This window comes from Oryctolagus cuniculus, chromosome 7 (genome assembly GCF_964237555.1).
Source record: "Oryctolagus cuniculus chromosome 7, mOryCun1.1, whole genome shotgun sequence".
Taxonomy (NCBI): domain Eukaryota; kingdom Metazoa; phylum Chordata; class Mammalia; order Lagomorpha; family Leporidae; genus Oryctolagus; species Oryctolagus cuniculus.
The window spans coordinates 78903468-78917875 of record NC_091438.1 but is presented as its reverse complement, the minus strand read 5'-3'; the positions used below and the strand labels follow the sequence as shown (position 1 = coordinate 78917875).

Sequence of the window (14408 nt, the reverse complement as noted above, 5' to 3'; positions counted from 1 at the left end):
TAAGCTCCCTGTAGTGCCAGCATCCCATGTGGGCACCAGTTCAAGTCCCGGCTGCTCCACTTCTAATCCAGCTTCCTGCTAATTTGCCTGGGAAAGCAGTAGAAGATAGCCAAAGTCCTTGGGCCCCTGCACCCACATGGGAGACCTGGGAAAAGCTCCTGGCTCCTGGCTTCAGATCAGCCCAGCTCCAGTCATTGCAGCTGTCTGGGGAGTGAACCAACAGATGGAAGACCTGTCTCTCTCTGTCCTTCCCTCTCTCTCTTTCTCTGTAACTCTGCCTTTCAAATAAGTAAGATAAATCTTTTTGGTTTCTTTAAAGGTTGCTGGTTGGGAACAATAACTTGAGGCCTGAAAGCCTCACTATTAAACCCTTCTAAAGTTTCACTGAGAGGTCAGCTTTGGGCTGGATGGGTTCCCCATGCTGGGCCAGAAGGCTGTGTTCTCCTCCTGCCATAGCCTGAAACATCTCAGCCACAGAATATAGTATTTGAAGTGGAAAATCTGATGAAAAAGGGAATCAGAAATGTTACTAACAAAGGATCTCTGGGCCATATTTATAATCTCAATAGTTTGAGGTTTTGCAATTAAGAGGATTAAGATGTGCCTCCCCAAGATGTCCTGTGGAGCCTCTCTTCTTTTTACACTGGTCATCCTTTCAGCTGGGCTAGTTGGCATGCACTGGTCTAATGGAGAAGGAATAAAAAGCTAAACAAAGAGGCCAAGCCTGTCACTTGCTTGTGACTCATTAATCTAGCACAATCCACAGTGTAAACTCCAAGTATCTGAGAGCAAACAAGATCCACTAGCTCTCCAGGCATGCCCCAGAACACAGGTCATTCCTTCCCAGATTTGTAGGGGACAAAGACAGGAGCCCCAGAGGGGTGGGCGGCCCCCAGGCTGCTCCCCTTGCTAGGCCAGCATTCTGTAGGGGGTCAAACATGTTCTCTGTTCAGACCAGGACATTTCAACCTAGGGAATGGTGGGGAATCCTGGGTCTTGGAGGAGCATGGTTTGACAATGAAGTGCCTTGATTAATTTTCAATTTGTGAAAATATATTTTGAAAATTGAAACAGCAGAAAGATATGAGAATTCTATCAAAGAAGACATGGAATAGGTTTAAAAACAGCTGAGAGATACTGGTTTAAGTCATTGATTTCTCTGGTGGACAGTGCTCCTTACCTTGGCAGGTGTGTTAATAAAAGCCTGGCTTCCTTCTTCACTTTTGTCCATTTATATGTCCACGCGGACATTTTTAGCTCTGAAGAAATGGTTCATATTTGCAGTTTGTCTAAACTAACAATCTTTAGCTAAAGTCTAACATTTATTTATTAGATTCTATACTTCACCAATATCACAATTTCAATGGACACAGTTTAAACTTTTCTAATACTGCTTAAAGCAAATTATATTTTTGCAAGACTCAATTTATACCAAGTCAGTGTGAAAGTAGAGAGAATGAACTTTCTCTCTCTCTTACCCACCAATGAAACACTGAGTGTTATGTGGCAGGCATTTGAGATGTGCACCAACTCATATTCCACAGTCACACTAACCTGTGTGCGAATAGATGTACCACAAGGCCCCCGTCAGGAGTGCTCCGATCACAAATGCTGCAAATGCAATGCCCATCACGGTTAGGGTGTCCAGACCATGGAAAATGGCTGTAAAGGAGGGAAACCAACACACACACTTCAAGTTAGTCTGCATCACACATTGCAATTTTATATTTGTTTTACATGCACTGTCATAAAGGCTGAGCCCTGACTCATAAAATCTGAGAATGTAATAAAAATTCTAATAAAATGTCTTTCATTGGATGGACAGTTGCCTCCTGGGACACCTGCAACCCATATCAGAGAACCTTGGTTTCAGTCCTGGCTCTGTTCCTGATCCCAGCTCCCTGCTAATGTGCATCCTGACAGGCAGCTGGTAATGGCTAGAGTAGTTGGGTCCTGGCCACCCATGTGGAAACCCAGGTTGAGATCAGGGCTCCTGGCTTCTGATTGGGCCAGCCTTGGTTGTTGTGGCATTTGGGGAGTGAGCCAGCAGATGGAAGATCTCTGTGTATCTGTCTCTTTCTGCCCTTTAGATAAGATAAATAAATAATTTTAAAGAGACTTTGCATTTTGTAACTTGTATTTTTTTCCCCTAAGGAAAAATGATATGGTCAGTCTCCAAATATTCTCACTTTGAACCACCTTCAACGGTGAGACCCTGCACTGAACACACACATCTAGAACTTTGCAAACATTTTCAAGAACATTTAAAAACAGGAAAGAGAACAGCAAGAAAGGAGGGGGACAGAGTAAGATTCCACTCTTCCTGTGGATTATAACACTTTCCTGATACTACATTAAACCCTCAACCTTCACAACAGTGTTTGTGTCATTTAAAACCACCGACTTTTTAACACTTTTCCAACCATGGAGAACGGAAATACTTGTCAGTGGGGACTGATGTCAGTTTTATGGTCAGCACAACATATAAATAGAACCAATTGTTCCTCCATTTGGCAAAGATGTTTTAGATTTGAAATTAATTCCAGGCCACAGAAATAGAACATTTCCTTTCATTTGAGAGAACTATCTTTTTGGAGTCACTTATAAAAAGTTAAAAATCAGTTTCCAAAGGAGAGGGGGTTGGGGGTACCAGGAAATCTCCAAGGTCTCTGTTTTCTGAATACTTCACTATTTCAGTGCCAGCCATTTCTACCTTGCACCTCCAACCGCAACTGCTCTCCAAGGAAATTACATCTCTCTGCCTTTCAGCTCACTCTGGGTAAGCGATTCGGTTGTATTATGACCCCTGAGCAGCTCCTTAAGGGGAAAGTATGTCACGGTGGAGGAGTCTGGAAGGATCCCAGCTCTGGTCCCTGCTCTTCTTGCCCTGTGTCTTTTGATGAGTTAATTTAACTCCTGAAGAAGGAGGATAACACAACTTCACCTACTGAAGGCAGGAGGCAAACAAAAGTAGTCTATAAAAGGGATGAGGATGCCCCAGAAATCAAAAGACATGGGGAGAGCTTTCTGGAGGTTAAGACCAACAGGGCCATCAACCTATCTAGTTTAGTCCACAGGAGAGGTTTTTAAAGATGATCCACCTTTCATGACTTCAGATGCAAAAATCAACCATGACTGCAAAGTTTTTAGTGAAAATATTCTAAAATTCCAAAGATGGAGATGTCATTTCAGTCAGGCTAGGTAAGTACAAGAGAATATATCCACGCGGTGTGTCTCCTATAATCATGTTAACATGATCCACTTAAGGCAAGGGTGTAGGAAGTGCTTTGTACAAAGGAACCCTGGTTGTGTGTATGTGAGGGCATCAGCCATGGAGACTAACCTGGGAGTCTTAGAGAGGGGAAAAAAGCAAAGACTCTCCTCACCAGGTAGCACTGTCTACAAGAGCTGGGGTGGGGGCATCCAGAAGGCCAGGTTCAAGCCCTGCCTCAATGCCAGTGATAACCATGGGCAAGTCGCTGAAGTATTTCTGGGGCTAGACACTCTCCAGCTCATCGCTCTGGAGGACATGGTATCCCTTTCTTTCCCACATTCCCTTCCTGGATCCCCCATTCCTGGAACTAAACATTGCCACGAAGCTTTGGCTGCTAGTGCCCTTGGCACTCCTCCTCTGAGCAGGTAAGTGTCGTCAACAACACATAAAGCAAATCACTCCCATAGCTGCACATTAATGCCTTCAGAAAACAATAGCCAGAAGCATGCAAACCACTAAATCCTTTCTATAAAACGAAGTGGTCGCTGCCTCCCCATACATGCCAGTGGTCAACAAACTCATATTTTAAAACGGCAAAGGTGGAAGGGAAAAAGGAAAGAGGAGGCCGAAGAAAGGACAGAGAAAAGGAAGAAACAAAGCATGAAGAGGAGGGAAGGGCAAGGCGAATGAGAGTCCAAGTCTCCTTATCAAAACTCAACATTTGGCAAACATTCATGAGCCAAGTCATTCTGAGAAAAGCCCAGGAGGGTTTATTTCGAAATAGTTGCATAAAGACTTACGTGGAGAAACTGGATTCGGTTCCTTAATGCTTGGACCTTTTTCTGAAACAAAAACATAAATCATAATTGCATTCCACAGAGACACTAATGTTTAAGCCAAGGGTCATCAGACTCTCAGCAGAAGCTGACACTTTGCTATTTCTTAATAAACACTTAACTGCAGCAGGGGCAGGTGTTTGGTCTAATGGTTAAGATGCCCGCGGCCCCTGCTGGAGTACCTGGGTTTGATACCCCGCTGTGGTTCCTGACTCCGGCTTCCTGATTATGTACATCCTGAGAAACAGCAGGTGATGGCTCAAGTAATCAGGTCCCTGCCACCCACTGGACTGAGTTTCTGGCCCCCCACTGGGGACTGCTGCAGGCATCTGAGGAGTGAACCAGAAGACGGGAGCTGTTTCATTCTCTGGGTCTTTCTGCCTCCCAAATACATTTTTAAAAAATTAAATGTACTTTGCAAAAGTTCTGTCATCAATGATTCGCATTAGATATCAAAACTATCGCATGGTTACCCTCCCAAATTTTAAGCAATCCACTTTGCTCACAATCAATTGCACAGGCTCTCCAACTGGAAGGCAAGTACCTAAACCAAGGGAGTTTGACTCTCACAGTTCCTGGGTGTGTGTACTTTTATATTTACTTACTAAAGGACTCGGTATCCATAAATACCATTTTTCTCCAGTGTCTCCACAACATTATGCCACTTTCAAGACACTCTTGTAACATCACGTGCAGATTTGTAAAAGCACTGCTGTTCTTTGATCCTTACTGCCATTACCCCAAGTCTAGCTCCTTGTCATGCATCTGCGTTATCACAGGTCTCCTGGTCTCCACCACTACTCTCCCTTCCAAACACTTTCTCCTCCATCTGCCCCTAGAGTGAAGTTGTCCAGGGCCCAGAGCTGGTCATAGTATTGCCCTGATCACTCCCCTTAAAGATGCCCCTTCATTGATAGGGGGAACACCCAAACTCTTTAGGTGGTGCACAAAGTTCTCCCTCCCTCTGCCAACAAGTCTCCTTTCTTGATGGGGTCTTTCTTCCAGCCAGTGTTCCGAACACTTAGTTATTTAAACTCCCCAAATTCTCCATGTCACCACTCTTTGCAAGCCACCCCAATACACCTTCCTCCCCTAGACCTGCTTTGCTGGCATCTCCTACGGGAGGCCTTTCCTGCCTCTCCCACGGCTCCATCTCCACCCCAGCTGGTCTGGTTTCTCCCACCGCTGCTCATTCCACCCTGGTTCTGTTACACATATGCTGTACCACAGTGTGGTTCTATGGTTGTTTTTCTGCTGTAAGGACGAGGTCTAGTTCTTACTCATGGGTATATCCTCAGGGCTCAGAATGGTATGGGGTAGACCTCCCAGAAGAGTTTGGTGAAAGCTGATTAAAATGTCGATGTACTTTCAGAACGTAGAGGAATGGAGGACACCAGGAAGGATACTAGCAAAATGCTTCCGTGCCTCCACGTTTCCAGAATGCTTTTGTGTTCACAACATGTTACACAGCCAAGATCTCATTTGAGGCTGACAACAGAAAGGGAATTTTTATCACTATTTCACAAATGAGCAGCCTGCAACTCTGATATCATGGGACCACCCAAGGTCACAGCTGGAAAGCATGAGGGTAGGGATTGAACCAGGATTCTGGATTCCTGCCTGGCTGCCTAACAGACTGGTATGTACTGCTCTGTCCTGCACTGGGGAAATGCTCATGAAGTACCTCCTTGTGCACGGTGAGAATGGTCTAGAACAGTGGTGAGGAAACCATGGCCCACCCCTTATTTTTAGATGGCCCATGAGTCAGGACTGGAGTTCACATTTTGAAATTTAAAAAATAATCAAAAGAATATTTCGTGATATAACATGTTTTGAAATCCAAATTGACTTCAGCAGTGAGGTTTTACGTGAACATAGCCACGCTGGTTCATTGACACGCTGCCTGCGGCTGCTGACACAACTACAGCACCGAGCAGCTGAGACAGGGACTGCACAGGCCACCCATCAGCACGGTTCTCCATCTGGTCCTTTCTAGAGAAAGTGTGCCGAGTCCTGCCACAGACTCTGGCCCTCTCAATAGAGCATGGACGTGGCACGGTTCAGCGCCTTTTTCATCACCACCTTCATTCGATCAAAAAATGGACACGTGCCTTGCGCTTGAAGCCACGCGAAGCCAAAAGAACTTGTGAAAACTGGACTGAGATGAGGAGCAGAGGAGTTGATGCTTACAAAAATATAAAAGCTAGACAGAATGAAAGGCGGGTGGATGGTCACTGTGCAGAGTCAGCCTTCTCGGCGGGGCTCACTCACACGCATGCAGCAGACTGACCCTCACTCAGCTCCAGGGAAGGAGCCCACGGGATGAGCTCAGTAACATGGCAGCCCCTGGAGGAGGGCACAGGCCACAGTGACACTCAAGGAAAGATTGCCTGGAAAACCTAAACGACTGTGCGTCTTGAAGGGAATCTAATTCAGTGTGCAGAAAACACACACTCATTACACTCACAGCAAAATACACTCTCCTGGGTATGAGCTATTGGCAGTGGTAACAGGGACACCTTACTTTTGTACACTGATAGGCCATTTTACAAGGAACAAAGAGCCTTCACTCATTTCACTTTAAACCCCCAAGAATCCTATGAAGTAGGGGTATCTGATCACAAAGTGTAAGAAGCAGTAGTTTGCTTCACTGAACTGAGTCCAAAGGCATTCAAAGGCCTCTGCGGCATGCATCATGGGAGAAGTCCACGTTCTGGGAAGAGTTCCATCCAATCAACCACACGTGGTTCAAACTTTGTCACTCAGAATCCCCACGTGGCTTAAAAATGATGATTCTCTCCTAAGAGACCTCACATGTAAGAATTTGGGTTTTATAGCAAGCCTGTGTGATGGATGACATTGTTTTAAAACTCTTAATGGACTTAGGTTGTGATCTAATCTTCCGCCCGACTCCACACAGGGACCTTCCAGGGAACTAAGCAGAAACAGTCCTTGCTCATTCCCCGGGGTGAAGTTCCTTCATGACCGTGCATAAACAGTAAGAAGCACACACTGCAGAGCTGGGGGGAAGGGGCTTCTTACCCTCCCACTTTTTGCGTCACGATGCCCAATAACCCCTGAGTGTAACTAAAATAGTTTGATCTCCACCAGAACCTATAATCGCATTGGCATGCTGAAAGAAAAAGAGTGGACATAACAATATTTACTTTTGGTTTAAGGATAAGACTGCATGAAAGGAATCCTAGCTATTGCTGTAAGAGAATTTTAACAATAGATTTCTTTACAGAAAGAATAAACTATAATCAACATTCTGAATTAAATCTTTTCATATACGCTGAGTAAATTTTGGTCTACCTCTAGAACCAAACTTTCCCTCCCCAGATTGTGAGGGCTGGTTTTCATAAATGAGGTATTTCTGGGGTTATGCATGAGTAACCGGCCACAGCTTTTGGCCTCCAATTTCCAATTCAGTTCTTCTAAACACTGTAAGCCTAAGCAGGACTGCAGGGAAACCAGGCGTCAAACTGGTAGACACACCTATTGGCATTTGACTTATTTGTTTCTTTTCCATTTTATTTGAAAGGCATAGAGACAGAGAGATAGAGTCGGCCCATCTGCTGGTTCACTCCTCAAATGCCTGTCACATCCAGGGCAGGGCCAGGCTGAAGCCAGTCGTCTCCCAGGTGGGTGACAGGAATCCCAAGTATTTGAATCACCATCTCCTGCCTCCCAGGATGCACACTAGCAGGAAGTTGGATTGGACGAGGGGAGCTGGGAATTGAAGCAGGCACTTCAATATGAGACATGGGCATCCTATGTGACTTTAACTGCTGCTCCAAATGCCCGTCCCTCTACTGATATTTGGCAAAGATGGAAGACAGCAAGAGGAAGTCTCCTCCTGGAAACTCAGGAGGCCTTTGTGCAGATCCTGTTTAAGATATGGATTTCACTAACGGTGCTTCACTGTTTCTGAACCCCTGCTCTGGTTTCTTTCAATATTTATGGCATGCATTGCAATGGGTTGTTCATTTATCTGCATCTTGCCACTAGGTCTGGGGATCTCAGCTGAGTGTGATTTTTATCCCCAGGGGACATATGGGAACTACTATGGGTATTTTGTGTTGTCCAACTCAGGGAGAGGTTGCCACTAGCATCTAGTGGGTAGAGATCAAAGATGCTGCTAGACATCTTACAATGAACAGGACAGCCCTTCCTCTGTTCTCCCCCAGCTAAGAGTCATCCTGCCCAAAATGCTGACAGTGCTGAGGCTGACAAACACTACACTAGACCGTGAAGACCTTAAAGGTGGTATAATTTGCTTGCTTTATGTTTAGCATATAGCCGGTACTTGGTACACACTTCTCTGGATTAAATAACCATAAATACCATGTATATCTTATCAGGTACTTTTCCCTAGTAACCCAAGCTTCACATCGCTTTCAGAGCAGTCTTCCTAAGTGATCTAATCAGTAATTCCCTACTCAAGATCTTTTGATCGTTCTTAACTTTCAGAGGTGCATACTAGAATATTTACGGATGAAATTAAATGTTTGAGTTTCCTTCAAAACAATCCAGTGAGGGACAGGAGTGACAGAACAAGATTTGCCATGAACCAGTCATTAATGAAAACAGATGGTGGGTTCATCATCTCCTGCCTGTTGAATTCTACTACTCTGTTTTTGTATATATTTGAAATTTTCCAAAATAAAACATTTTTAAAATGTGAAGCATAAAATTTTTTTTAAAATTTATTCATTTATTTATTTGACAGGTAGAGTTACAGACAGAGAGAGAGAGAGAGAGTCAGAGAGAAAGGTCTTCCTTCCGTTGATTCACCCCACAAATGGTCACTATGGCCAGGGCTCAAGGGATCCGAAGCCAGAAGCCAGGCGCTTCCTCCTGGTCTCCCATGCGGGTGCAGGCGCCCAAGCACTTGGGCCATCCTCCACTGCCCTCCCAGGCCACAGCAGAGAGATGGACTGGAAGAGGAGCAACCGGGACTAGAACCCGGTGACCATATGGGATGCCGGCGCTGCAGGCGGAGGACTAACCAAGTGAGCCATGGCACCAGGCCTGAAGCATAAAATTTTAAAAGTCCCTATGAGACTCCTCTTGCATATTAGATGGAGACCACTACCTTAACCTGTTAGCTAAGCATCTCCACCACCTCTCTCAGATTTCCCCTCATCTCTACCTTAACCTGGGAACAAAACCTGGCTGGTCCTTTGGAGTGTTGTTTTTTTTTTTTTTTATTTATTTTTTTTTTTTTATTTTATTTTGACAGGCAGAGTGGACAGTGAGAGAGAGAGAGACAGAGAGAAAGGTCTTCCTTTGCCGTTGGTTCACCCTCCAATGGCCGCCGCGGCCGGCGCGCTGCGGCCGGCGCAGCGCGCTGATCCGATGGCAGGAGCCAGGAGCCAGGTGCTTTTCCTGGTCTCCCATGGGGTGCAGGGCCCAAGCACCTGGGCCATCCTCCACTGCACTCCCTGGCCACAGCAGAGGGCTGGCCTGGAAGAGGGGCAACCGGGACAGAATCCGGCGCCCCGACCGGGACTAGAACCCGGTGTGCCGGCGCCGCTAGGCGGAGGATTAGCCTAGTGAGCCGCGGCGCCGGCCCTTTGGAGTGTTTTTATCCTGGAAAGATCAGATGTGTTCCGCAAAGTAATGTTTCTCTTGAATGAACTTCCCAATTGACATCCACGCTTTCCCTTCCACTTCCTTGCCGCCATCCCTGCCAAACCCCAGTTTAGCTAACAGGTCGGGAGGAAAGAGTGGAAATTAACATGTACTGAGTGCCCATGATATGCAGGTGCTTTTACTTTTAAAAGGCTATGTGGTGGGACTATGGAGACAATTTGGTATTCTAAGCATTTAACTTGCTAAGAAATATCATACGTAAGTCACTGCAAATACGGGAAAGGTATTTATTGTTGTTTTATGTGCACACATTTTTGTGTTTGTACACTAAGTTTCTGTGAAATGAGTACCCCTCCCCTCCCTTTCATCATTTTTCAAATCATCGCTGACGTGGTATAACCGTTTTTATTGTGCAAACCCAAGTATTCTCAAATGCTGTAAAGAGTAGTCACAGCATCCAAAGTAAACAGCAGGAACATGCCTATACTTCAAAATGTTTCAGAAAATATGGCAGGATGGCACCACCTCAACTATTTTAATTGTTTTGCCATAAACCATAAAATGCATAAATGATTCATGTTTTCTGAAGCTTTTTATGAGTTACAATCCAAAGCAAGAGAACTTCTGAACTTTAATGAGCTCTCAAATAGTGAACACGTTTCCTACCTTAACCCTTTCGGAGAACAGACATTTTTTTCTAAAATTCTTCTTCCTTTGAGGTCCTAATCATTAGAGTATTAGGATGTTACCTTAAATACCAATGCACATTGTAAAAAGAGGGGGGAAGGGTAGGGAAGAGGAATGTGAAGAGGCAGATGTCTATATTATTTATTAGAAACTATAATCAACCTCCCTCTAGATCAGACACAGGGCTGAAGAGCACAGGCTCCGGAAACAAAGTGCCTGATTTGAATTCAGATCTACCATTTATGTTTTATAACATATAACATAAACTTGACCTGGGGCCAAGTTTCTGAACCTTTTTTCATACAGAAGTGCTATGGGAATTAAATATAATACTCCATATAAAACATCTGGCACAAAGCCTTACATAAAGTAAATGCTCAACAAGTGTTAGGTCATCATCATCTCCATCATTCTCTTCGGCACCAGCACCAGCACCTACCACGGGAGGTTTAAGTGATAAAAGAAGGGCTGACCCAATGCTGGTTCCCAAGGCACTCCAAGTTGAAAGAGGAGGTTCCATTCAAAACAGTGGCACAGAGGTGGGCTGTCAGCCTAGCAGTTAAGATGCCTGCATTTCATATGGAGTGCCTGGGTTAAAGTCCTGGCTGTGCTCCCAATGCCAGATTTCTGCTAATGTGTACCCTGACAGGCATTGGTGATGGCTGAAGTAGCTGGGTTCCTGTCACTCATGTGGGAGATCTAGATTGAGTTCCTGGATCCCAGCTATAGCCCAGCCCCAACCCTGGCTCTTGTAAGCATCTGGGGGGTGAACCAGCAGATGGAGGTCTGTCTCTGTCTCTCAAATAAATAATTAAAAGCAATAACAATAACAAGCCAGAGTGGTCCAGAGGAATAACCCAGACTTATTTCTTTAGTCTTGCTGGCCTACTCTCCTTGTCCATAGGAGGAAGAAACACCACCTGATGGATGTCCACACCATCAGCAGTGTGGTCAACAGCAACTCTTGGCTTAGGTGTGAAGTTGCCAATGAAAGCCTTTACCTGCAGCCCTAGAAAATCCAAGTGCTGACAAATCTCAACCAACAGCCGGGAGAGCCAGAGCTTTGCCATGGCCTTCAGAGGGCACAGAGGTAACAGAAGGACAGGGAGGGGTCCCCTTGGTTGGGGAATTTCTACCCCGAAAGTTCCTCCCAGTAAGTGATCTACCCACTTCCAGCAAGTCAATCCTATCAGGCGACTGCTCACGTTCTCTTTTCAAATGAGTAATCCAGTTCCCTGTGGGGCAGAGGGAAAGCACAGACTCTGGTGGTCTTCACTGGGGTGAAATGAGTCCAAGGGAAAGAAACATCGAGGTGAGAGGAGGCCTTCACAGAGCTGAGGACTGCCACCAGGAGCCCTAATCCATTCCCTGCAAAGCCAGAAAGCAAATCTGCATATGAGCCCTTGGAAGCAAGTCAATCTTCTCAATTTGTTCAACAAACCTAAGCAATAACCTTTCTCTAGGCACTGGCTCCTCCACTGAAATCTAGCCTCAATTAGCGAATCTCATGAAACTGCCTTGATAGTGGTAAAAGTTTCTTCTTGAACTTTTACATAAAGAAGGCACTGAACTTTTGGTATAATGACACCAAGTTTAAATAAAAGTAATTACCTAATTTACAAGAGAAATTACTTAGGAAAACACGATCAGTCTTAAAAGCAGCATGTGAATGAATTGCTGGAAGTTATCGTGCTGCAGTATTAATGCCTAATTATTGTCTGGCATGGGAAAGAGCAAGCTGCTGCCTTCAATTACCAGCAGCATTACCTCTCTCAAAATAGGTGAGGGTAACAGACGGAGCTCAAGGCGGCAGTGGCTATTGTGAAACCACTTTCCCAGTACAAAACAGAGCCAACTGTTGCCCAATTGCAATCACTCTGCAACACAATTAATTTATTCTTATTTCTTACCTCTGAGCCCAATATAAAGGAAGGAGTATGTGGGCAGAATATTTACCAAAAAGACTGTATCTCTTACAACTTTCAAATGGTTGAACACCAGCCAATACAATAAAACAAAAAGCAATAAAAAATGATGCTGAAGAACCAATAAGCATTTACTGTGTACATTTTATACCAACTTTAGGATGGCTGGAAAATAAATCAAAAACTGTTCTGCTCCTTCAAATAGCACTGTTGAAGGTTTCAGATGAAAAGGCTTCTGGGAATCATCTGGTCCAAACCTCTCCTTTCCAGGTAAAGATAATGAAACCCCAAGAGGTGAGAGGAGTTCCCATTAGCAGAGAAAGCTAAGAGCCACGCCCTCCGCAGCCACGCCCCTAGGAAGAGGGCAGGTGCCACCATCAGATATGACCATTGGAATGGCACTGATTTGTTCACAAAGGTCATTCAACTGAATGAGAGCAGAAAGCATCCACATGCCTCCACTCTTGTAAGTGCTGCCTGTGCCCAAGCCACTCCTGCTGTCTGGTCTTGCCAAATCCTGCTCCAACAACTCACACCAGAAGTGCCATCCCAAGACTTCCCCAAACCCTAGGTCTGGTGCCAGCACTGCCCAGGTCTCCCAACTAATGCCCAGCAACTGCAGCCAGCCTGTTCAGTGGCTTCAGCCAAGGCCTTTGGTGCCCATGCTTCTCTCTGGCCCTTGTGGTAGTAGGAGGTAGCCTGCAACCCTAGCCCTGAAACACACTGCCCTGGAGGCCCGGAATCCACTTCCACTCTCCTAGCCTTCTCGTGGCTTGACACTCAGATGGCAATGTTTCTGCACAGTGGTAGGCAATTTCTAGACAGTGACAACTGGAATTACCCGAGATGCCTCATGTGACAGTTGCTTCTATCCTGAGATGGGGATGGCTGCCTGGGGTACCCTTGCTTGCTCATGGCCCTTGGAGCCACGGGGCCTCCTATCTGTTTCTAGCAGCTCCTTAGGGCCCAGCTCTGCTTCTCTGCTGGTCTGAATGGCCTGGCCAGTGCCAGGGTGCTGCCCTGCCTGTCCTCCCACTGACGCCACACCTCTCAGGGTACATCCTGACTCTTCTGGAAGACACAGCTCCCCACCTGTTCCTGCATGAGTACCAAGATGCACCCTTGGCATCAAGCCACAAACGTGATTGTGCAAAATTCTGAAAATGGAATTACAAAAAGCAGCTGTCGATCTTCCTCCTGCTGTGACGCCTCAGAGGAGGAATCTTCCCCTACATACCACCCTCTCAAAGGCACCTGTGATTTTGATGAAGCAGCCCAACAGCATGTAGCTGGCACAGGCATGACCAGTAGATCGCCAAAAAACGGGCTGTGGCACCGTGTGCAATTGCCAGCATGCCAGGTGGAACTCTAACCCTTGTCTGCATACTCAGCAAAGAACATACAAATGCCAGGGAGAGTAACAATATGACAGGGTCCACCTTGACCCTGATCTCATTTGTTAGCAGGAGATCATTGACAAGTGTTTCACAATTCAGCCACAGTGGCAGGAGGAGAACCAATGAAAGACTGCTTAGGCCAAGAGGCTACGTCTCAAGTTACAAATGGGCCCTGATTCTGTCTCTGAATAAAGCAGCGCTGAGGCTTCCCTTCTCCAACTCCACCTCCCAAAGCGCACCTCTGGTGTCTCCTGCCTGGTGGATGACAGCCAGGGGCTTGGTGAACGTCTTCTTATTCTGCATCATGGCCCAGATCATGGAGGCGTCCAGAGAGGTGCAGGCTTCATCCGGGGACACGCACTGCAGGTGGGGAGAGCAGAGCAGAGTAGGGGTCACTCAGCCTGTGGCTCACAGCTGCTTGCTACAGAAAGACAAGAGATCTGGATGTGTTTCAAAGAACCTCAAACAGTCTGGGAGATGTGGTGGCAGGCCCAGTGTGTTTCCAGCTGCATTTGAAGATGCGAATTATCGCCAGACACCTTATAAATATTGTCTTTTCCCTCTCCTCGTCTTCCCAGAAAACAACCAGAGGCGTGGGTGTCACTTAGCTTGAAGACTAGAGGAACTAGGTGACGAACGCTGGCCCCTGACCCGCTGTGATGTGTGATTTTGGGAAATGCCTGGCCTTGTGTTGTGAAGGTGACAGGTTTTACATTTTTTTTTTCCAGAAAGATAATCCTGTTGTCCAGTT

The 14408-nt window shown here is 45.9% G+C and overlaps 1 protein-coding gene across 11 annotated transcripts in view; it reads right to left on the bottom strand.

The window, feature by feature from the left end:
• Positions 1-14408, bottom strand: part of TGFBR3 (transforming growth factor beta receptor 3) — a 216901-nt gene that overhangs the window by 10645 nt on the left and 191848 nt on the right. For 10 of the 11 annotated variants that reach the window (XM_008264892.4, XM_070078049.1, XM_008264894.4 and 7 more), the window contains 3 exons: positions 13897-14017; positions 4015-4056; positions 1555-1662 (listed from right to left, as the gene is read on the bottom strand). In XM_008264892.4, the coding sequence (XP_008263114.1) occupies positions 1555-1662; positions 4015-4056; positions 13897-14017 (271 nt within the window). Of the gene's footprint in view, positions 1-1554; positions 1663-4014; positions 4057-9203; positions 9235-9626; positions 14018-14408 lie in introns of those variants that run through there. The other variant, XR_011390579.1, reaches the window with a different exon arrangement.